Below are 23,534 nucleotides of genomic sequence, written 5' to 3'. Positions count from 1 at the left end.
AAACCATTACTAGAGAGAGACTCAACGAGTTTGTTTAAGTTCTTACTCAGCACTGTCAACTTTTATAAGCCATAAAATGTGCGTTCCTATTTCCTCTCAGCACTACAACAAGCACTGAAGAAGTAATGAATTAGTAGGAAAGTGTATCTATAGGCTTGCGTTATTATTAGTAGCTTGGGACTTTTTTAATGTTATATTTCACTTTCTCTGTTAATAGGAGTAACAACATGAATTTGTGCATGAAGGAGAAATAATGCGGCGCGACTCAAGTTTTGCTGTCCATCTGGAAGATGTCCCTTTTTGGTCAGTGTCGGTGGAGGAAAGGGAGAGCGGAGGGATGTTGAGAGGCAGACCCTCAGTCTGCTGCTCTCTCGGTCAGCTGATACTGACCATCAGATGCAGGCACCATCAGCCCAGTAAAATAAAAAGCATTTTGAATGCATAATCACTCAGCTGTGCTCCACAAGTAATGTTACAAGTCTATTACCGGTGTGATTATATCGCCTGTCTCCAAATTTTGAAATATATATATATTTTTAAAGGTTGACAACAGTGCATTAGCAGGGCAATTGAAGCAAAGCTCATATGTGGTGTTAATGTATTGCATAAGCTTAATTTTTAAATAGTCACATCTTAAATAATCCTCCTCACCTCAACACCCCCCCCCCCCCCCCCCCCAACAAAAAAATACATGAAAAATAAATAAAATATAACACCTGCACTTCACCTCCCCCTTCTAGCTCTGACTCTACTGATAACTACATTATTTAGGAAACATTTACTTTCTATGCTTGTTAAGATGAATGCACTAACTGTAAGTCACTCTGGATAAGAGCAACAGCTAAATGACTAAAATGTATTTAAAAAAAAAAATACAAATAATAATCTGAGCGGTAGATCTTGGCTTGCATTTTGACTCAGTAATCTTTAAGGTTGGAGACCACTGTTCTAGTGTTTTCCCTGTTAGGACTATCAACATCTCCCTTTACTGTGGCAATTGTGATCAAATCAACACAATATTAGCCACTTTCAATGCAACATACTGAAACAAAACGAACTATGCAAGAGATATTTTTGTAGGCTGAATGCATCGGAGTAAGATTCTATTGCATTGACACGCACTACTCAGCCCGTACTCTACACAGACCAGTGCAGCATGAGCAATCAGAGATTTATGCAAATAGACCATTGCCATATATGGATCTGTGTCATTTACTTTGAACTGGACTGTGTTTACTGCATGAGCGGTCTTGAGGTGATGCCTTGTTTTGAGATCAAAGCGAAAGCTGCATGTAGCCACTTGTGCACATTTTGTTTATCCTTTGCTAGTTAGTTATTAGCCGAATTCATAGATCATTTGAAGTCAACGATAAGGGAGTGATTAAGAGCACAAAACGTGTACATTTCTAGACATCTTTGACGTCAGAGCTTTTTTTTTTTTGTCTTAAAGGGGCACTGTTTTATTGAGGCAGGCTTGAATAAGCTAAGTAGCCAAAGGCAGAGGGTAGTATTTTTCTGATTCTCTGTAATAATGATATGGGAACAATTTTACACTACGAGGTCCGGAGTACTGCTCGAAAATATGGTGTATAAAGGAAGATGTCCCATTCAGGCCGTTTAACATTGAAAATAATGTCAGTTCCGGTCTGTTTAACATGGCGACTCTCCCATAGGCACACATGCATTAGCAGCTGGGTCTGGCCCGCTTAGTTCATGGACTGTATATGAACCACAAAAAATTAGGGAGTGGGATGTCTCGCCTCCTCTTCCATCTCTGCTGCTGGTTTTCTTTTCTACCTGATAACTAATTATAGTCACCTGGTGCCTCAGGTTTATATCAGTCCCTAATTAAAGGGGAAGTGTGAAAAAGCAGTGGAATTGCTTTCAAAGTCCAGATTTGTATTTGAGGTTCCTATAGCGCAGTGGTTCTCAAACCTCTCCCCGGGGAACCCCAGCCATGTATTTGATCTATTCCAGAGGTAGCACACCTGATTCAGCTTGCCCCCAACTAATCATCAAGCCTTTGACTTGGTAAATCAGGTGAGCTTGTTGAGGCCTACAACAAAATTGTGAAACGTCTGGAGGTCCCCAATGAAAGTTTTGAGAACCACTGCGTATAGCAAACAGTTACAACTGTGACTGTATAGTGTTGTAAAGTTTGTTCACACTGCAGGCCTTAATGCTCAAATCAGTTTTGTTTTTCAAATCCGTTATGGTCTACTGACTGTACAAATGGCAAGTTACAAGTGACCAAATTCAATTTAGTTTGTGTCATAGCTAGTTGTCATAGTAACGACGGGTGTATGGGCATTCTGATTGGTGGTGCTCGGGCGTCCTATCACTCAAAGTGATGTACCAAGCTAGGGTGACAACAATGCCTGCCATGAACGTTTCCTAGTTGCTTTGAATGTTTAAAATCAGTGTAAGAACCACTTTTAAAGCCTCAAAGGATAAGATGATCCAACTTTCAAAACAATTTTTGGCCCGCCACAGCAGTCGACTAGCTAGCTAGGTAGCTTGTAAACAACTGACACAACTTGGTCGAAGAGCATTTTGTATTATTCTGTGTAAAATCTAAGACACTCCATTTAGTATGGCATGTATTCATTTGTGGTTGTCCATTAACCATTTTATGTGAAATATTACAAATTACAATTCGTATTATATGTTACAAATTTGCAAAACATACTATGTTACAAATTCTAGCTAGGTGGCAATGTTAGCTAGCTGGCTAACATTAGCTAGGCAAGGGGTTAACCTGTTATGGCTGCAATCCCGATATCGGGATCAATATGACAACTACCAGTGGAAATAGAGGGCCCCAAATTCAAACCACAGAAATCTCATAATTACTATTCCTAAAACATACATGTGTCTTATATAATTTTAAAGCTATTCTCGTTGTTAATCCTACCAAAGTGTACGATTTCAAATAAGCTTTTCAGCGAAAGCACTACAAACGATTATGTTAGGTCTCCACCAAACCACAATAAGCACAGCCATTTTCCAGAAAAATATAGCATTCACAAAAAGCATAAATAAAGATAAAATTAATCACTAACCTTGAATTACCTTCATCAGATGACACTCATAGGACTTCATGTTACACAATACATGCATGTTTTGTTTGATAAAGTTCATATTTATATAAAAAAATCCGAGTTTACATTGGCACGTTAGATTCACTAGTTCCAAAAACATCAAGTGATTTTGCATAGCCACATCGTTTCAACAGAAATACTCATCAAAAATGTAGATGACAATACAAGTTATACACATGGAATTATAGATATACCTCTCCTTAATGCAACCGCTGTGTCAGATTTTAAAAAAAGTTTACAAAAAAAGCAACCCTTGCAATAATCTGAGACGGCGCTCAGAACAGTAGCCAAATTAGCCTCCATGTTGGAGTCAACAGAAACCAGTAAATACATGATAAATGTTTCCTTTGATGAGCTTCATCAGAATGCAGCCCTAGAAATCCCAGGTCCACAATAAATGCTTGATTTGTTCGAAAATGTCCGTTATTTATGTCCAATTAGTTACTTTGGTAAACAATTTCAAAGTCACAAAGGGCGTCCACTATAACGTGATGAAATGTCCAAAAGTTCCGTAACAGTCAGTAGAAACATGTCAAACGATGTACTGAATCAATCTTTAGAATGTTGTTTACATATATCTTGAATAACGTTCCAACCGGAGAATTAGAATTACTTCAGATGAGCGGTGGAACGCAAGTCCTCCCCTGTGAACGCACCTGGTGAAAGCATCGTCCCTGCGTTACAGGGAAGACATCCTCCTCCCTCATCTGGTACCCTTCCTGCAGGCTCACCCTGACATGACCCTCCAGCATGACAATGCCACCAGCCATACTGCTTGTTCTGTGTGTGATTTCCTGCAAGACAGGAATGTCAGTGTTCTGCCATGGCCAGCGAAGAGCCCGGATCTCAATCCCATTGAGCACGTCTGGGACCTGTTGGATCGGAGGGTGAGGGCTAGGACCAATCCCCCCAGAAATGTCCGGGAAATTGCAAGTGCCTTGGTGGAAGAGTGGGGTAAAATCTCAAGCAAGAACTGGAAAATCTGGTGCAGTCTATGAGGAGGAGATGCACTGCGGTACTTATTGCAGCTGGTGGCCACACCAGATACTGACTGACTTTTGATTTTGACCCCGTCTTTGTTCAGAGACACACTATTCCGTTTCTGTTAGTCAGAAGTCTGTGGAACTTGTTCAGTTTGTCTCAGTTGTTGAATCTTGTTATGTTCATATAAATATTTACACATTAAGTTTGCTGAAAATAAACGCAGTTGACAGTGACAGGACATTTCTTTTTTTTGTCATTAGTCTAAAAAAAACACCTGAGGGCAAATAAATCAGATTTGACCATTCAGACACAAGTTACATTTTTATTTAATTTTTTATTTAACTTGGCATGTCAGTTAAGAAAAAAAAATCTTATTTTCAATGACGGCCTAGGAACAGTGGGTTAACTGCCTTGTTCAGGAGCAGAACAACAGATAATAATAATAATAATAATAATAAATAAATCGGGGATTAGATTTTGCAACCTTTCGGTTACTAGTCCAACGCTCTAACCACTAGGCTACCTGCCGCCCAGGCACATGGCCAGGAATCAGATTTTTATCAGACTTTAAACCACCTGTGAAGGTGGTTTGAAATGTGGCTTGAAATATCAGATTACATGTGGTTTTTGGCTGTTCAGAATGCAGGAAAAATAACCAATTCAAATTGGATTTTGATTCCCTTCAAACTGCCAATGTGAACACTGCTTAGAGACCCTGTCTTGGTGAATTACTTTCAAGTTTCAAGTGCTTTGAGATTCTTTGCTTGTTGCTTCATGATTATTGGACAATTTAATAATTTGTTGCATGCTCCGTGATTTGTAGTTGCACAAACATGAAAGGCTCTGAGTTTGAACATTTCTGGGGGTGTGCTTCCTTGAATTCCTTTGTCCTGTAAATGATCATTGAAAGTCTAGGAATATACACTTTTGTTTACCATCAAGGACATCAGAATTGAGTTGAAATTGCCTCCCTATTACAAATTGATTGGTGCTCTTGGTCCATTTGTCTCCTTTGCCTTGGATTTTGCACCATTGAAGATTCACCGACGATCCAACACCTCCATCTCAGAGTAGCCTATCTATCCAACTTGAATAAGCCAGAGCATTGTTTGGCAATGGGCAAGCCTTTAATTTGCCTAAAGATAGTAGGGATGTTTTCATTCCAACATCCAATAAGCCTATTCTGATACTATACATGATTTGTACTGTTTGTCTTAAATGCTGCCATATTTCTTCTGATGAGTGGCAACAAGGAGATTGTTAGGTTTAGGCTGATCTAAGCAAACTTTTTTGGTTGAGTGTGTTTGTTGGCTAAGAGTTGCATGTTTGAGTTAAGGAGGTTCCCTGGTTTCAGGCTTGGGCCAATTAGCATTCCCATCTCCTGGTGGCCTGTGAGAAGCCCCCTGTGCGTGCTTGTGGTCGGGTAGAACTTGATTGTGAGCCGCATGTCACTGTTACCACCGCTTTGTACCATGTATTCAGCGTTCGAATGATGCTGCGCCCCATCCCAGCACCCACAGAGCCCCCTCTTTTTAGCTGGGAAATTCAATTGTGTTGGAATGCTCTGTGCCTCTTTTCTCTGATACTTGAATGGGCCCTTTAGTATTTCACACCAAGGTGTCCTTCAGGGTGTGAGGTCAGGCTACCAAAACAGTTTCTAGTGGCGGATTAGGACCAATTAACATCTTTGTACACAAAGGCTCTGGCAGCTGAACAGGCCGGAGGGTGACCCACACTGCCGTTGCATGCCAAGCCAGGGGACTGCTGCACTTGAGCTCAAGTAGCAAAAGAGGGGTGGGGAAAGTTTTTCAAACCTAATGAGAAATGTTGCTCCTTCACATTATATGAATGTGTAGCGCATTGATTAATCATGATCTTGTGTAATGAGTGGGTACTATATTTCTTTTAGCTGTGTGCAACTGTCTCAGAGGACATCTGAGTTTTTTTTTTTCATTATTAGGGAAGTTCTGGTGGGCCTAATCTAAACCATAATTTCAACAATGTGTCTGTGCAATGCACCACAACATTTTATTTGCTTTGTTGGAAGTACTTATTGTGTTCTAAAAGGGTACTATCCACCAGATTAAACTATGGTCATTTTTTCACACAATAAATGTGAAGATGGTCTCTGCAAATAGGGCTATCTTGAAATTGGGCTTATGTTCCCATTTTCTGTTTTCAAATATTTTCCATTAGAGCTTTGTGGACTTGTGGAAAGATCTTAAGAGGTTGATGTACAATTGTACAGCCACAATTTTCTTGCATCATAATTATTATAACCCTTCAGTAAGTAGCCATATGTATCTCCTTTGAGCCATATATGGATAATTTGTAGGGTAAGTGTAGCTATTAAGTCCATAATAGGTCTAACACGACCAACCAACATACATTCTGCAATTTGTCTGAGGAGAAAGGGGCAAACAAAAAAAACTGTACAACACATACATTAAGCCGCTTTTTAAGGGGGTATTTGGATGCAAGATTTGTCAGAGGCGAAAGTATAATCATGTCAATCATGAGGCTAATCTTTTATTTAATTGACTGTTGAGCTTGTGGGCCAATAGGAGATAAGGGTGTGCTGATGACTAGGAGTATATCACACATATTTGTGATGGCCTGCACTACTCGTTATTTGGGATATTGACAGTGCTTCTGCATATTTCTGCAGTTACGTTTTTGTATTTTTAGTTTTGGGAACAAATTCGAGTGGGAACTCAAGAGCTTTAGGCTATGAAGTAGAAGTCCATCTGAGATGAGGTTGAATTTTTACTGATTTTAGATGCACGGTTAATTGCAAGGTTTGAATGCAACGTTTTTAGTCTGAGAAAAACGAATCATTAGCGCTATAGCCACTTCCCACACACACACACACACACCTGCATTTCAACCCCTATTACCCAGACAGGCTGTAAGAGAGAGATGGGGTTAGGGGCCCTAACCTTAAATAATACAAAAAAAAGGATAATCAAAGATTTGCCTCTATTTTTATCAACCAGGTAGTTATAACCAAAACTCAAATGCTAGGCTGTATTATGGTGTGGCATAGTTAATAATTTAATATGTCAAGATATCATGTAGGCTAGCCTACATCATGATTATCACCACTGCATGCTTATATTTCATTCATATAGGCCTACTTGCAGATTTTTAGTTGTGCCAAGTTATGAAATAGAGCTAACCAGTATTCATAGCTCATTAGGAGATCATTTGAAATGAAACAGTTTTGAGACGGGGATCGTGGTCTCTCACTGAGACTTAGCAATGTTAATTAATCCTAGACTACTCATTAGCCTACGTTCAAGGCCTGTGCCTTAGGGTAGAGGGAGGCTAAACGGAATTAATCAATGACTTTAATCACTGGTAGGCGCTGAGTTTCTATCAGGATGAGATGCTGCATAATTGTATTGTAGATTTTGGAATCTTTAAGTCTCTTTACGCCTCTACAAATGTCTTTACTCCCGGTGCAGGGAGTTGTTAGAGTAGTGCGAGCAGAGGCAGTTTATTTGGAGAAGGAAGGGAAACTAGTGCCCCTCTGTTGGGGTGGTCCTTTTCACACTTGAGCACTCCCTTTGTCTCTCAAACTCTCTGTCTCACTCTCTCTCACTCTTCCCCATCTCTGTCTTACAGCCTGTCTGGGTAATAGGGGTTGAAATGCAGGTGTGTGTGTGGGAAATGGCTATAGCGCTATAGTGCATTGACAGGTTATTTGTTGGCCACTGCCTAATTAGTGGCAAAGTGGATGCACCCCGCCAGGCTTTAGTGTTCTGTGTTAGAACCAGTCTGCTCTAATTTCCTTGCAGCTTTGATATTGGCCAAGAGATTGACGGTTCACAGAAAAAAAGAAACACAAGGGCATGATGGAAGACCTGGTGAAAACAATGTACTCCCCTTCACTTCGCCTCCTCATGCTATAGCTGTGCGAGGAGAAGCAGACAGAGGCCCCCGGTTTTTGCAGACACTACCAAATTGGCTCTAATGTCAGCAGAGCTAATGTTTTCCCAAAGAAAGTAAGAGGACAAAGTTTTGGACCACACCTATGCTCTTCTGTTTCTCTATACTTGGGCCTTTAAAGGGGGGCCTGAACTTCCTGATTTTGGCCTAGTTTTTCGTTTTGGTCATTAAGCAATGCAGCGGCCATGACTGAAGCCAAACCAGAGTTGTTGGTGGTTTCAAATCAAAGCACCTTACAAATGAAATGCTTCCTTACTTGCCCTTACCAACAATGCAGTAAAAGAAAAAAAAAGAAAAAAAAAAATATATATATATATATATATAAGTAACATAACCTCTCTAGGGTATGTGAGACGCTAGCCTCCCACCTGGCCAACATCCAGTGAGATTGCAGAGCGCCAAATTCAAATACAGAAATACTCATTATAAAAATTGAGAAAAGATACAACTATTTTACACAGGTTTAAAGAATAACTTTTTCTGAATCCAACCACGGTGTCAGATTTCAAAAATGCTTTACGGCAACAGCATACCTTACGATTATTTGAGAACATAGCCCAGCAGACAAATCATTGCAAACAGTAACCAGCCAAGTAGAATAGTTACACAAGTCAGAAATAGAGAGAGAATTAATCACTTACCTTTGATGATCTTCATATGGTTGCACTCAGAAGACATTCATTTATTCAATAAATGTTCCTTTTGTTCGATAAAGTCTCTTTTTATATTCACAAACCTCTGTTTTGTTCCCGTGTTTTCTTCAGTAATCCACAGGCTCAATGCAAATAGTCTGGGTAGCCATTTGATTAGATGTTCAGGAGTCTTATGCCTTGGTGTTAGAAGCTGTTTAGAAGCCTTTTTGGACCTAGACTTGGCGCTCCGGTACCGCTTGCCATGCGGTAGCAGAGAGAACAGTCAATGGTGGATGGAGGCTTTGATAATTTTTAGGGCCTTCCTCTGACACCGCCTGGTATAGAGGTCCTGGATGGCAGGAAGCTTGGCCCTGGTGATGTCCTGGGCCGTACGCACTACCTTCTGTAGTGCTTTGTGGTCGACGGCCAAACAGTTGCCATACCAAGTGGTGATGGTGCTCTCAATGGTGCAGCTGTATAACCTTTCGAGGATCTGAGGACCCATGCTAAATCTTTTCAGTCTCCTGAGGGGGAATATTTTTTGTTGTGGCCTCTTCACAACTTTCTTGGTGCGCTTGGGCCATGTTAGTTTGTTGATGTGGACACCAAGGAACGTGAAGCTCTCAACCTGCTCCACTACAGCCCTGTCGATGAGAATTAGGTCGTGCTCGGTCCTCCTTTTCCTGTAGTCCACAATCATCTCCTTTTGTCTTGATCACGTTGAGGGAGAGGTTGTTGTCCTTGCACCACACAGCCAAGTCTCTGACCACCTCCCTATAGGCTGTCTCATTGTTGTCGGTGATCAGGCCTACCACTGTTGTCATTTATTGTGTGTGTTCGCACATAGCAAAAGTTTGTACATTCACTCTGCCAAAACCGTACACATTTAGTCACTCACTCTTCTAGATTACTTGAAACAGTCTAACCAGGTCTTGTCTTGAAGTCTCCTAGGCTAGCTAGTGCTAGCCAATTTATAGTTATTTATGGACCGTCAATAAATTACACAATGTAAATTGGACAATATTTTCATGTTGCGCACCCTTTTAGTTGTCTCATTAAATTATTTCAATAGTTGTATATTCATTTCTATAAGCAATAGTTGGTTTGAGATTAAGTCATTGAAATTTGGGGCTATTTACATTTTACAATATTGTCCCATGTAATTAACCTACGGTCCCTAACTAGCCCCTTAGGGAAATCAAATGTCAAAACAAATTGACCATGGGAATTACAATTGGGTTGCACCCAATTTATGATTACTTACTTACAGCTGCCAGCTGTGGGCAGGATCAAAATAAACCCAACCTAAGGAAAACTGTTAGAGGACATGAGTGTTTCAGCATGATATAGATAACGTTTAATGGGGGAGGGGAGGGGCTTTTTGGGGGAGGGTGTGGTGGAAATTAGTAGGGATTTATTAGGTTTATATTTTATTTTTGTGGTAGTTCAGAATTGGGCAGATCATGATTGATCGTACATTCCAGCACAGTAGGTGGCGGCATGCACTTAAACGGTTGTTTGCGGACTGCCATGATATCATAGAAGAAGAAGAAAACTGTTACGGTACCCTTCATTCTGTGACACAATTTCCTTCTGGCATCTTGCAAACTTCTTTTTTGGACAAGAATAACTTTATGACAAATGATCCTATTTACACTTTGTAGTCAATTTTGACACTAGAATAAGTGTTTATGACTCGTATTGATGCCACAGACTGTTTTCAAAACGAGAAGTTTATTTTTAGGGGCAGTCGCTCTTTAATCATAGCCTCCTGGCCCGCCTCCATCTATTCCCCCATCTGCATATTTTCCCTTGACCGTTATGGCTTGGGCTCCTTAATACCCAGTGTGGTGAGTTTGGGTAGTTAAAAGTCCTATTTCAGATGAAAAGATTCAGCAAACATTATTTTTTATTATTATTGGGTGTTCTGTAAAAAAAATGCAAGATCGCCTAGTTTGCACTGCCTTGGTTGGCAAAGAGATGGTTTTGATGAGGAGAGCAGGTGTTTGTGTTTTGGAAGCAGGAAATAAACAAAAGAGAACCAAAGCGGCCCACCCGTGCTGTAGTAGAAAGTCTGTTATCTACCATACCATGTGTGTTTGGGAGGGCTTTGATCACTGGCGTGGTGTTGGGCTCCTGGCCCGCCCTTAGGGGAGGGATGTGGCCCTTCAGGTGGTAAGTGTTCTAATATGTGTATTTACAAAGGGGTTAGGATCCCGGAACCAAGTAAACACGAGGGCTGAATTCTCCTTGATACATCTAAAACTGATGTTATGGAGTTGGGTAGAATACATTTTAAAGATTGAGTATTAGGCTAATCATTTAATTGTTTATTGCACAGACAAAAGATAGGTTTTTTGGCTCCCAGCATAACATACTAGCCAAATCTGAGACACTGGGGGTGAATCTTTGAGTACAGGGAATGAATGATGAATTGTGCTTAGGCAGGCCTAACTTATAATTATACAAAATTCACAGTAATTAAGTAACATTCACCTCTACGTGTCTGGCGTATTGTTTAATAAATTGTAAACTTTGGCCTGTGTAAATTCTATTTTATCCCATATGTTCAAAGTGCATCATGTTTTTCTTGACATTTGGCCATGAAATGCATGAAAGGCATTTAAACCCCTTTACAAAAGTTTAGTTTTTAATTTTCCCCCTATACTGATGGTCATTGTTTTGATCAACTACTTGTAAAACATTTAAAAATATATATTTTTAATATATGATGGATAAAAATATATATATATATATATATATGTGTGTGTGTGTGTGTGTGTGTGTGTGTGTTTAAAAAAAAATATATTATTTACTGTTATTCTCTATTTCAGCATATTCTACTGTGTCTGGAGTGAATGGCCCCCTGGTGATTCTGGATAATGTGAAGGTGACTAAAGATTTAAAATTAATTTTCTATGAGGGCTCAGACACAGCAATAGCATTTCCTGAACGAGTACTTAGCATCTCGACCCATGCTAGGTCCACGTTCGGTGCGATGTGTGCAAGCCTTTAATCAGACAGACGCACGTAACGTGAATGGTATTGTAGTTTCTGTCAACAGACTGGGATGTGATGACTAAGGAGGAACTTTTTTCCAGTATGCACATTTTTTGTCGCTGATCATTTAGAACAAATCACAATTTCTCAATGCTCGCATCATTTGAATTTTGAAAGGGAATAGAACATTTGGCCATAGACTTGCGTGAAACTTGCAGTTTTCGTTAAGGGGGGTGTAGACTGCAAATCACATTTGTATCTTTCCCCCCTCCGCCCCCAGAACTTATTAGAGCATGTGATGCAATTATGCAAGATTTTTGTTCTGTGGTTCTGGCTTGCTTAGTGACATTGATAGTCTTGTTTTCTGCAGGGTTAACCTAATTGCTGGCCATGTATGTTTCCTGTTTTGAAAGACCGAAATAAACATGCTTGTTAAATGGAGTTTTCCAACCTTTTTTAATGTGGCAGTTTCCCAGGTATGCAGAGATTGTGCACCTGACTTTACCTGATGGCACCAGGAGGAGTGGCCAGGTGCTGGAGGTGATTGGCACCAAGGCTGTCGTACAGGTGAGTCCCTCGCAACACACACACACACACACACACACGCACACCACAAACGACTGAAAGATACCGTTTTAATGTCATTTTCAGGTGTTTGAGGGGACATCTGGTATTGATGCCAAGAAGACGGCCTGTGAGTTCACCGGTGACATCCTGCGCACACCTGTGTCTGAGGACATGCTGGGTAAGTTGAGCCTTTCACAACGAGCGGAGTGGCATCCGGTGGGCGCTAGGCAGGAGGAAGCATGAAATCCACCACTGATTAAGACTAATGTTTTCATCACTCTGTATAACTGTTTCCACCCACCCTCTTTCTCACACAGAAGAAAATACCATGCAGGCTTTACTCTCTTGGTGTGCTAAATACCATTGTTCTGTTCCATTTTTACCTCGCCTCTGTTAATGCCTCAATTTGAGTCCTGCATTGACTATTCTCCGTGAGCAAATTAGGGGAACAAAACATTGAAGAGAATCTTTGAGGCTTGTATGACTTTTTATAAATCTCCTAGTCATACCACCTCAGTGGGACTCAAGGTTAGGTGTATTTGAATAGTTGAGTGAACCATCTGTTGCTAGTATAATTCAATAATGGGCCTAAATTAATTGGAAATATAAAATGCAGCATCTCTACCATTGTCTGAAACCTGAATTAACTGCTCATATTCTGTAACGAATCAGAGGCAGAGATTATTATGTGGATGGCAATCCATGCAATATGAAATTAAACTAATAGAGAATGTCTTTCATTTTAGGACGTGTTTTCAATGGCTCAGGCAAGCCCATTGACCGTGGCCCCACTGTGCTGGCTGAAGACTATCTGGACATCATGGGTAGGACGGAGCTATGATTCAGTTCATTCAGGAAGCGAAAGATATTCTTAGATAACCTTGTCTGTGTTGAAATGCAATTGACCCTGATGTGCAGAAATAGAAACATGGTACCTGGACAATGTTCTTAGTATACTGAGCTTTCACCGGATCAATCCCATCTTTACTCTGCTAGTGGACTTAGATGTGAAGCTAACATTAGCTTGTATAGTGTGAGTTCAGTCTTTAGTTGTATCTCACTGCTACAAGGCCAAACACTGTTTATATTGACTGTTGATCCCATCCCTGAATCCCTTTCACGTCCAGCTTGCCATTGTGTATGCATGGCATCCCAATGAATAGATGACTTGAAGAGGGTCATGAGTCTTCCATCTTAAGGGCAATAAGGTCTTTGACCCTGACCTCTGGTCTGACCATTTATTCCATCTCGGGACCATGTATGGATGTATAACCTTTTCGCGGATTTCATGTATCTCCTTCAAGTGTACTTACTTCATTTTATTTGCTAAACCATAGTTTATGCTACGTATGTGTGCAACTGCACATACAGTGTAAATGTCTGAATTGAAACTATTATAAGGCCAGCTCATTTATATCCCAAATTTGACTACTACCTGGGCAATACCTGGGTTGAAAGTGGCTAACTCTCTGGTATGTGTTTCTGAACCTCTGCTGTGACCGCTGCCCTGTCCCAGGCCAGCCCATCAACCCTCAGTGCCGTATCTACCCTGAAGAGATGATCCAGACCGGTATCTCTGCCATTGATGGGATGAACAGCATCGCCCGAGGTCAGAAGATTCCCATCTTCTCTGCAGCCGGCCTGCCCCACAACGAGGTACGATGTAGACGCTTGCTCTGCGAAGGCTAGGACACCCAAACGCATACGCTATATATGCCTTAGGCTGCATTTTGCCATATTATAGCCTCAGTCAATAGCATTGGAGATGGGTTTTCTAACATTACCGATGGACTAATCTGATCTGAAACCTGAGGCAGTCCATTCTGTTAGACACCTCAGCGATTTGTAATATCGCAGCCAGGTTGATTCTAATTTAGTGTTGTCTGTTTTGGTATGTTGTAATCTATTCTTCTATGCTTAATTTATTTGTCAAACACCCCGTGTGTGTGTGTGTGTGTGTGTGTGGGGGGGTGGGTCTGGAGGACATCTCAGAAATCCACTGACATTTTACTGATTGTGGAGGGCGTTTTCTTATTTCACAGAGCTTCGCCCTGTCTATCGTCACACACCGCATTCCAGAAATCCACACATCTACTAATTTTACTCACTTCATATGTCTTGTAGTGTTTGTACAATCACGCACCTGTCACATTTGATAGTCTATATCAGAGACACTGTTAACTAGATGCTTGTTCCCCATTTCATTTTAGGCTCATGTATTAACAGCCTATTTAGTTCCAATGGTTTGAACACATTGCATTAACCCTACTAAAGAGAGAACCTGAAGGTAGCGTATAACGTTATTATACGACACTGCTATTAGTTGCCAACCTGCCTCTAAACATGAGTCAGATCCATGTCTCCGTGTGTCAGTGTGTTAGTTATGGGCACATGGCAGCCATCTGGACTTCACTTCCTGTCTCACCGCCTAAAATATAGGACGGACCAACCAAACCTCCCAGAGTTCCACTGGTGTCATAGAGTATTTAATTTGGATTTGGAGAACAGAGTTGAAAATATTTGCTTATCACAGACAGTCATTTAAAATTGGATTCATTAGAAAAGTTTACTTTTTGTGGAAAAGTGCCACAGTTAACTTACTTGGCGTGAACGCAAGCGAAAAGGACATTCGTCAACTCTTTGAGGACAGTCGAACTTGGTAAAAGTGCTTATTTATTGTTGAAAGTAAAACCAACATGTTTTTGTCAGGGTTTTACCTTTGACTGAACTTGGAATGGGGTGAAAAATAATCTCTTGTCTTTGCCAGCTTGACTGTTGTTCATCTGACTCAATTTTGGGAGTTATGGCACATCATAGGTGCAAGGTTTTTACATTTTTTAAATGTTTTAATCTTTATTTAACTAGGCAAGTCAGTTAAGAACAAATTCTTATTTTCAATGATGGCCTAGGAACAGTGGGTTAACTGCCTGTTCAGAGGCAAAACGACAGATTTGTTTGTACCTTGTCAGCTCGGGGGTTTGAACTTGCAACTTTCCGGTTACTAGTCCAACGCTCTACCCACTAGGCTACCCTGCCCCAAGGTGCTGGGCAGTGTTAAGGAAGTCCGAATCATTCTCCATTCCAACATGTTACAAGCCTCATTTTGTGTTAGTTTCCACCAGTCTCCATGAGCACTTGAAATCTCAGGGAAAAGATAAGAAATATCAGTGCTAAAGGACTAACCCAAAAAGTCCGGACCACCGAGCTATTGCACAATGACTTTGAAAACAAGGTTATGAGTTTCAATAGTTCATGTATATAGTCTTAAACACGTTTAAGAGTATACTGCATCGTTTCATGAGTTCATATTGTCATATCAGACCGTGTCCATGGTTTCCCATGACTGAAGGGAGGCTATTTTCTGATGCCTTGGGGAGAGAGCGTGGTGGCCGCCGAGGCCTCCTGGTTGAACTGGTAAACTAATTAAACTAATAAGACAATGGTGGCGAGAGGAGATTAGGCGATCGTGTGAATAGTGCTGATTTAATGTAGGATTGGTAGCCCAGCCATGAGGTCGTTAACGCTTGAGGTGGCTGTCCTCTCACCAGTCATCTCTGTTTGTAAACAGCCTCATTATGACCTTATGACCGTCCGGGCACACTGCCAAACTAAAACATGCACGATCAAATTTCACCGGAGGGGGAGCCTCAATCAATTGCATAGAATCCCACTGAAGCAACAGAATAACAGTGATTTTGGGCAGTGTAAATAAATGAAGATAATCTGGTCGCTTGATTAGCAACTTTGTTTTGGAAGTGAATAAAATAATCAGAAGAGGGTGGTTGAATGGAGCGCCCACTGTAGAATCCTACTGTAGTAAAAACAGTGAACAGCCTTGTCTGACTAATGGTGCTGGTTGACTTCTCGTGTCACTGGAATGGTATAAAATGCTTCTCGTTTCATTAAACAGATGTCATGGGGTCATTTGTGCCGCGGATCTCAATGGGCCAGGTGTCTCAGCTCAGGGTGCACTGAGAGGCCAACCCTGATTTAACAGACAGCAACCATTACATTAAGTGATAAGCGTGAAATTCCTCCCCTCTTACATTCCTAATCACTGAGTTTTTATCCAACTATGCACCTCCGACACAAGCGTAGTTGGGCACACACGCATGCCGACACACACAGAAGACTCCAGTAACTAGCTGGCTGGATGTGGCGCTCGCTGATGTTCAAACATTTGAATAGACTGGCTGTTTTATCAACGTCAATGTTTCAAGACCTCGTCATTTTTAATCCTGTGTTTTGGTTCTCAGATTGCTGCCCAGATTTGTCGTCAGGCTGGCCTGGTGAAGAAATCCAAGGATGTGATGGACTACAGCGACGATAACTTTGCCATCGTCTTTGCCGCCATGGGGGTGAGCCGAGCGGCACCAGATAGACAAACATTTTTTTTTAAATCTTGTTCTTGTCTGTTTTTTTCCTCTAGTGTGTGGCTAATTCTTCCTCTTAACCCCAACGTGACACTGCCCCAGCTCCTTTTTTCACTCTCATTCACCAGGTGACTTAGCGTTTTAAGTCCCCTGTTACGTCTGCTCCGTTGAGCAGGTTCTGGCCACGTCGACAGGTTGTTATTCAGCAGTCTTGAACACATTCAGCCGGCCAGTATCAAGTTCTCTCTAGTTCAGCTGCTCTGGTCATGACTATTTAACACCGGGTGGGGAATCTTCTGTGACCTGTGGCAGAGATGTTAGTGACCCCCACCTCTGCTCCTCTGGGCCCCCTTATCCTCTCCCTGCTGGCTAATTCACACACCATTGAGGGCCTTGTAACATAAGCACGAACTCTGTAACAGGGTAGTGGAAATGCAATGCGTAGGGGCAGACTGGTGTGAAAAGGGATTAGGACATTTTGAAGCATATGTAAAGGAGATTACAATTTAGGAAAAGGACACGTGTGTAAAGGACAGCGTATTAACACTTAACCCTGTTTTCACATATCAGAACATATTAAGTTACCTTGAGTTGAAAACTGCTGAACCAGTAAGCTGCAGCATAATTTGCACTACATTGCCCTCTGTACAGTATTTGGGAAGAATTTACCCTAATTTGTTGTGATATTTGAAAACAGGAGCTCCTTTTTCTGATATGCATTTTTTTTTTTCTGCCATTGGGTGACTAATATATTCCTGCTTTTGTTGAAGAATGTTCAAGGCCTTCTACTATCAACTTGGTGTGTAATCTTAAACCTGTCTTTTCAGGTGAACATGGAAACTGCTCGCTTCTTCAAGTCCGACTTTGAGGAGAATGGATCCATGGACAATGTTTGCCTGTTCTTGAACCTAGCCAACGACCCCACGTGAGTTCATTTGCATAAGCTCTGTGCCAAATCAGTAATGCACTAGCTCCTTCCTATAATAAATAATCTATGGAATCATGGATTCACGGCAATAAAGTGTCTGTATAATATTGCTACCTTTTTTATTATGTTAATTAAAATTGAATTCCTTCCTTGTTCTTTCCTTTCTCAGTATTGAGCGCATTATCACCCCTCGCCTTGCTCTGACCTCAGCTGAGTACCTGGCCTACCAGTGTGAGAAGCATGTCCTGGTCATCCTGACTGACATGAGCTCATACGCCGAAGCTCTGAGAGAGGTGGGCAACCAAACTAACTCAATGAGGTCTGCTGTTTACTCCTGGGGGAAAAAAATGACCCGTACTTTCTTTTTTGTGACGTGTCAGACTTGCACGATAATTCTGTCAACGTTTGAGGAGCCTTAACTCTCAAACTTCTGAATATGGGTAGCAAATTCAATATGTCGGTTAAAGTTTGGTCAGTACGGGCTACATGGTTGTGATATTGAAAACCTCCACAAATCAAATCACAATTTATTGGTCACATATTTAGCAGATGTTATTGGTCACATACACATATTTAGCAGATGTTATTGGTCACATACACATATTTAGCAGATGTTATTGGTCACATACACATATTTAGCAGATGTTATTGGTCACATACACATATTTAGCAGATGTTATTGGTCACATACACATATTTAGCAGATGTTATTGGTCACATACACATATTTAGCAGATGTTATTGGTCACATACACATATTTAGCAGATGTTATTGCAAGTGTAGTGAAATGCTTGTGTTCCTAGCTCCAACAGTGCATTAATATCCAACAATACACGCATCTGAAAGTAAAAGAATGGAATAAAGAAATACAGAGATGTTAGGGTGTTTGTGTGTGTGTGCACAGTGCATTTGGAAAGTATTCAGAGCTCTTGACTCTTTCCACAATTTGTTACGTTAGTCTCATTTTAAAATGGATCGGGAAAACAAAATTGCCTCATCAATTTACACACAATACCCCATAATGATATAGCGAAAACAGGTTTTTAGAAATGTTTGCTAATTTAATAAAAATAAAAACTGAAATACCTTATTTACAATCGTTAAGAATCCAACCACCCAAGCCATAGACTGTTCTCTCTGCTTCTGCATGGCAGGCAGTTCCTGTGCATCAACTCTGGCTCCAACAGACTCTTGAACAGCTTCTATCCCCAAGCAATAAGACTGATAAATAGCTACACAGACTATCATAGGTAACCTTGTATCCTCATTGACTTATTTATTTTTGTCTCTATTCACACACACATTCACCCCACCATCATCTGCTCACTCACAAAACATCTGTCGTGGAAATTCTCACACAGGGACACTCGAAGTCAATCTTAAATAAATCATCCTTTATTTGTCAGCGCGCTGGAGAGTTTCCAACCAACTAAATGAAGCATAGTACACATGTTAATCGGGAGCTCTGTCTGTGGGCAGTCCCAGCAGTTGTCTTATATATGGCTATGCACAGACAAGTTAGATTTGCATGATTTAGCATAATTAATTAATCATTACCGTTTTGTTTCATTCATGTGACCGACCAATACTGGTTCATAACATATTGACAGACCAATACCTCACGAGACCTCTTCTCTCTAAGCTGAGACCTTGAAACTGAGATCTTTCGTTTGTACTCAAAACAAGGTCTGGTTGTACTGACAAATTGCAGCTACTGATAGTGAGGATTTGTACAGTCAGCCACTTGCATGAACACAGACATTGGTTTATAGAACAGCACATGAATAGAACACAGAAATTAGTTATAAGAAAAGCACAAACAGAAAGAATTCCATTACACATCCACATACGTTACCTTCAGAAAGTATTCAGACCCCTTGACGTTTTCCACATTTTGTTACATTACAGTCTTATTCTTAAATGGATTAAATGAATTTTAAAAAACAGAACAATCGACACAATACCCAATAATGACAAAGCGAAAACAAATACCTTATTTACATAAGTATTCAGACCCTTTGCTATGAGACTCATAATCGAGCTCAGGTGCATCCTGTTTCCATTGATCATCCTTGATGTTTCTACAACTTGATTGGAGTCCACCTGTGGTAAATTCAATTGATTGGACATGATTTGAAAAGGCACACACCTGTTTATATAAGGTCCCACAGTTGACAGTGAATGTCAGAGCAAAAACCAAGCCATGAAGTCGAAGGAATTGTCTATAGAGCTCCGAGACAGACGGGATTGTGTCAAGGCACAGATCTGGGAAGGGTACCAAAACATTTCTGCGGCATTGAAGTTCCCCAAGAACCCAGTGGCCTCAATCATTCTTAAATGGAAGAAGTTTGGAACCACCAAGACTCTTCCTAGAGCTGGCCTCCCTGCCAAATTGAGCAATCGGGGAAGAAGGGCCTTGGTCCAGGAGGTGACCAAGATGGTCACTCTGACAGAGCTCTGGAGAACCTTCCAGATGGACAACCATCCCTGCAGCTTGACTGGGATGTGGATTTTAATTGTGTTTACATACTGTTTTACCCATTTCATATGTACAGTGCATTCAGGAAGAATGATGGAGGCCACTGTGTTTTTGGATCTTCAATGCTGCAGAACTGCTTTGGTACCCTTCCCCAGATCTGTGCCTTGACACAATCCTGTCTCCAAGATCTACGGAGAATTCCTTCGACCTCATGGCTTGGTTTTTGCTCTGACATGCACTGTCAACTGTGGGACCTTATATTGACAGGTGTGTGACTTTCCTAATCATGTCCAATCAATTGAATTTACCACAGGTGGACTCCAATGAAGTTGTAGAAACATCTCAAGGATGATCAATAGAAACCGGATGCACCTGAGATCAATTTTCGAGTTTCATATCAAAGGGTCTGAATACTTATGTAAATAAGGTATTTCTATTTCCGCTTTGTCATCATGGGGTAACTAAGGCTGGGAATGTCATAATCCAACTAGCAAGGGCAATGTCAGTCATAACGTGGCTAATATGCTAGCGTATCTATATGTAGCAAACTAAAAACACAGAGCCTAACATTAGCTAGGAGGACGTCATGTCATTGGAGGAGTTGGTGAGTGACTGACTTTTATCCCCCTTATCGTTTTTCGGTGGCTACACAGCTAGAGATGCACATGTCATTTGGTTAGCAAGTAAGAAATGACTGTTATCCATTTAGCATATCTCTTGCGTTTGCAAATTCACTTTGGCTAGCCATCTAGGCAAAACATAGGCAAAGTAAGTTAGTCATGAACACTATAAAACATGTCAACAGCCTAACCAGCTCTGCTAGACTGAGTGAAATGGTCAGTGAGGTGTTTTCTCATGTGTGTCTGGAAGTAGCTAGCTACTAAGCTAGCCAACTTTAGCCAGTTAGCTTGGGTGCTTGGTTGGGACAACGCGTGCATTGGCAGACAATTTGCAGAAGGACGAGCAGACTATTCCCCATTGTTTATCATTGCAATTTTGACAATCATCTAGCTTAAAAGGTTTGAGAGGGTTTATCTAATGTTTCTTTGTTAGATTTTTGCTCATATTGCTCTGACTAGCATTAGTTGGTCATCTTGTTGTTGAAGTGCATATAGGGAGAGATGGTCTACCTTTTTATGGTTGTTTGATCGGTAGGACTGTAAAATTCCCAAATGTAAGAGGACTCTTGTGGTATTTAGCTACGTATTTGCAGAAATCCATTCAAGTGTGTTTGGTGGCTTTTGACAAATGATTCTAAGCATTCTAATGATCTAAAGTCGCACTGTTGCAATTGCATGTAAACAAAGTCCAATTCAAAGTGAATGATAGCAGGCCCTTGTGGAAAACTGCTTATTTGCATATAGGACTACTGTACCGCTGATTGGCTATGGCGCACTAGTCTGCATAGACTCAGGTCCTCGATGAGACGTGTGCTTTTATTAGGTTTGATTAACTGCAGTGTCTTAATGGTCCAAACGCATGACACTTTCCCACTCTATATTGCTATAGAATTTTCACAAATGCCTTAGTATACGTAATTCCTAAACATTCTAACTACTTGTGAAAATGACAATGTCTAAGCGCTTGCTTGTTAGATTTTTTTTTTAAGTGTAATTCTTCCTGGGAGTGTACAGTTGAAGTTGGAAGTTTAAATACACCTTAGCCAAATACATTTAAACTCAGTTTTTCACAATTCCTGACATTTAATCCTAGTAAAAATTCCCTGTCTTAGGTAAGTTAGGATCACCACTTCATTTTAAGAATGTGAAATGTCAGAATAATAGTAGAGAGAATGATTTATTTCAGCTTTTATTTTTTCCATCAATTTCCCAGTGGGTCAGAAGTTTACATACACTCAATTAGTATTTGGTAGAATTGCCTTTAATTTGTTTAACTTGAGTCAAACATTTCAGGTAGTCTTCCACAAGCTTCCCACAATAATTTAGGTGAATTTTGGCCCCTTCTTCCTGACAGAGCTGGTGTAACTGAGTCAGGTTTGTAGGCCTCTTTGCTCACACACGCTTTTTCAGTTCTGCCCACAAATGTTCTATAGGATTGCGGTCAGGGCTTTGTGATGGCCACTCCAATACTTTGACTTTGTTGTCCTTAAGCCATTTTGTCACAACTTTGGAAGTATGCTTGGGGTCATTGTCCATTTGGAAGATCCATTTGCGACCAAGCTTTAACTTCCTGACTGATATCTTGAGATGTTGCTTCAATATATCCACATAATTGTCCTTGCCTCTGATGATGCCATCTATTTTGTGAAGCGCATCAACCCCTCTTGCAGCAAAGCACCCCCACAACATGATGCTGCCACCCCCGTGCTTCACGGTTGGGATGGTGTTCTTCGGCTTGCAAGCCTCCCCCCTTTTCCTCGAAACATAACGATGGTCATTATGGCCAAACAGTTCTATTTTTGTTCCAACAGACCAGAGGACATTTCTCGAAAAAGTACGATCTTTGGCCTCATGTGCAGTTGCAAACCGTAGTCTGGCTTTTTTTATGGCGGTTTTGGAGCAGTGGCTTCTTCCTTGCTGAGTGGCCTTTCAGGTTATGTCAATATAGGACTCATTTTACTGTGGATATAGATACTTTTGTACCAGTTTCCTCAAACATTTTCACAAGGTACTTTGGTGTTGTTCTGGGATTGATTTGCACTTTTCGCACCAAAGTACGTTCATCTCTAGGAGACAAAACGCATCTCCTTCCTGAGCAGTATGACAGCTGCGTGGTCCCATGATGTTTATACTTGCGTAAGAGGCACTGAATTTGAAAGTAGGCCTTGAAATACATCCACAGGTACACCTCCAAATGACTCAAATAATGTAAATTCGCCTATCTGAAGCTTCTAAAGCCATGACATAATTTTCTGGAATTTTCCAAGCTGTTTAAAGGCACACTCAACTTAGTGTATGTAAACTTCTGACCCACTGGAATTGTGATACAGTGAATTATAAGTGAAAAAATCTGTCTGTAAACAATTGTTGGGAAAAATACTTGTCATGCACAAAGTAGATGTCCTGACCGACTTGCCAAAACTATGGTTTGTTAACAAGAAATTTGTGGTGATTGAAAAACGAGTTTTAATGACTCCAACCTAAGTGTATGTGAACTTATGACTTCAACTGTATATGAACAGATTTGAATAAGAATTCATGTTGCTAAAATGCTGTCCATTCCACTTTAACCTGTTGCGACGACCAAACCCGGATCCGGGATTCTATTTATAGACCTAAGCTCATTACCATAACGCAACGTTAACTATTCATGAAAATCGCAAATGAAATGAAATAAATATGCAATCTCTCAAGCTTAGCCTTTTGTTAACAACACTGTCATCTCAGATTTTCAAAATATGCTTTTCAACCATAGGAAAACAATCATTTGTGTAACAGTAGCTAGCTAGCGTAGCATTTAGCGTTAGCATTAGCGTTAGCATTTAGCAGGCAACTATCACAAAAACAAGTAAAGCCTTCAAATAAAATAACTTACCTTTGAAGAACTTCTGATGTTTT

The 23,534-nt window shown here is 40.7% G+C and overlaps 1 protein-coding gene across 1 annotated transcript in view; it reads left to right on the top strand.

The window, feature by feature from the left end:
- The window catches only part of LOC139381339 (V-type proton ATPase subunit B, brain isoform-like), a 59,485-nt gene that overhangs the window by 24,512 nt on the left and 11,439 nt on the right, over window positions 1-23,534 (top strand). Inside the window, exons 2-9 of the mRNA XM_071124793.1 lie at window positions 11,503-11,558; window positions 12,137-12,235; window positions 12,320-12,413; window positions 12,982-13,059; window positions 13,752-13,891; window positions 16,492-16,593; window positions 17,436-17,533; window positions 17,706-17,829. Of these exons, the coding sequence (XP_070980894.1) occupies window positions 11,503-11,558; window positions 12,137-12,235; window positions 12,320-12,413; window positions 12,982-13,059; window positions 13,752-13,891; window positions 16,492-16,593; window positions 17,436-17,533; window positions 17,706-17,829 (791 nt within the window). The remainder of the gene's footprint in view (window positions 1-11,502; window positions 11,559-12,136; window positions 12,236-12,319; window positions 12,414-12,981; window positions 13,060-13,751; window positions 13,892-16,491; window positions 16,594-17,435; window positions 17,534-17,705; window positions 17,830-23,534) is intronic.

Source organism: Oncorhynchus clarkii, chromosome 23, assembly GCF_045791955.1.
Source record: "Oncorhynchus clarkii lewisi isolate Uvic-CL-2024 chromosome 23, UVic_Ocla_1.0, whole genome shotgun sequence".
In the NCBI taxonomy this organism is placed as follows: Eukaryota; Metazoa; Chordata; class Actinopteri; order Salmoniformes; family Salmonidae; genus Oncorhynchus; species Oncorhynchus clarkii.
This window is presented reverse-complemented; position numbering and strand designations above follow the sequence as displayed.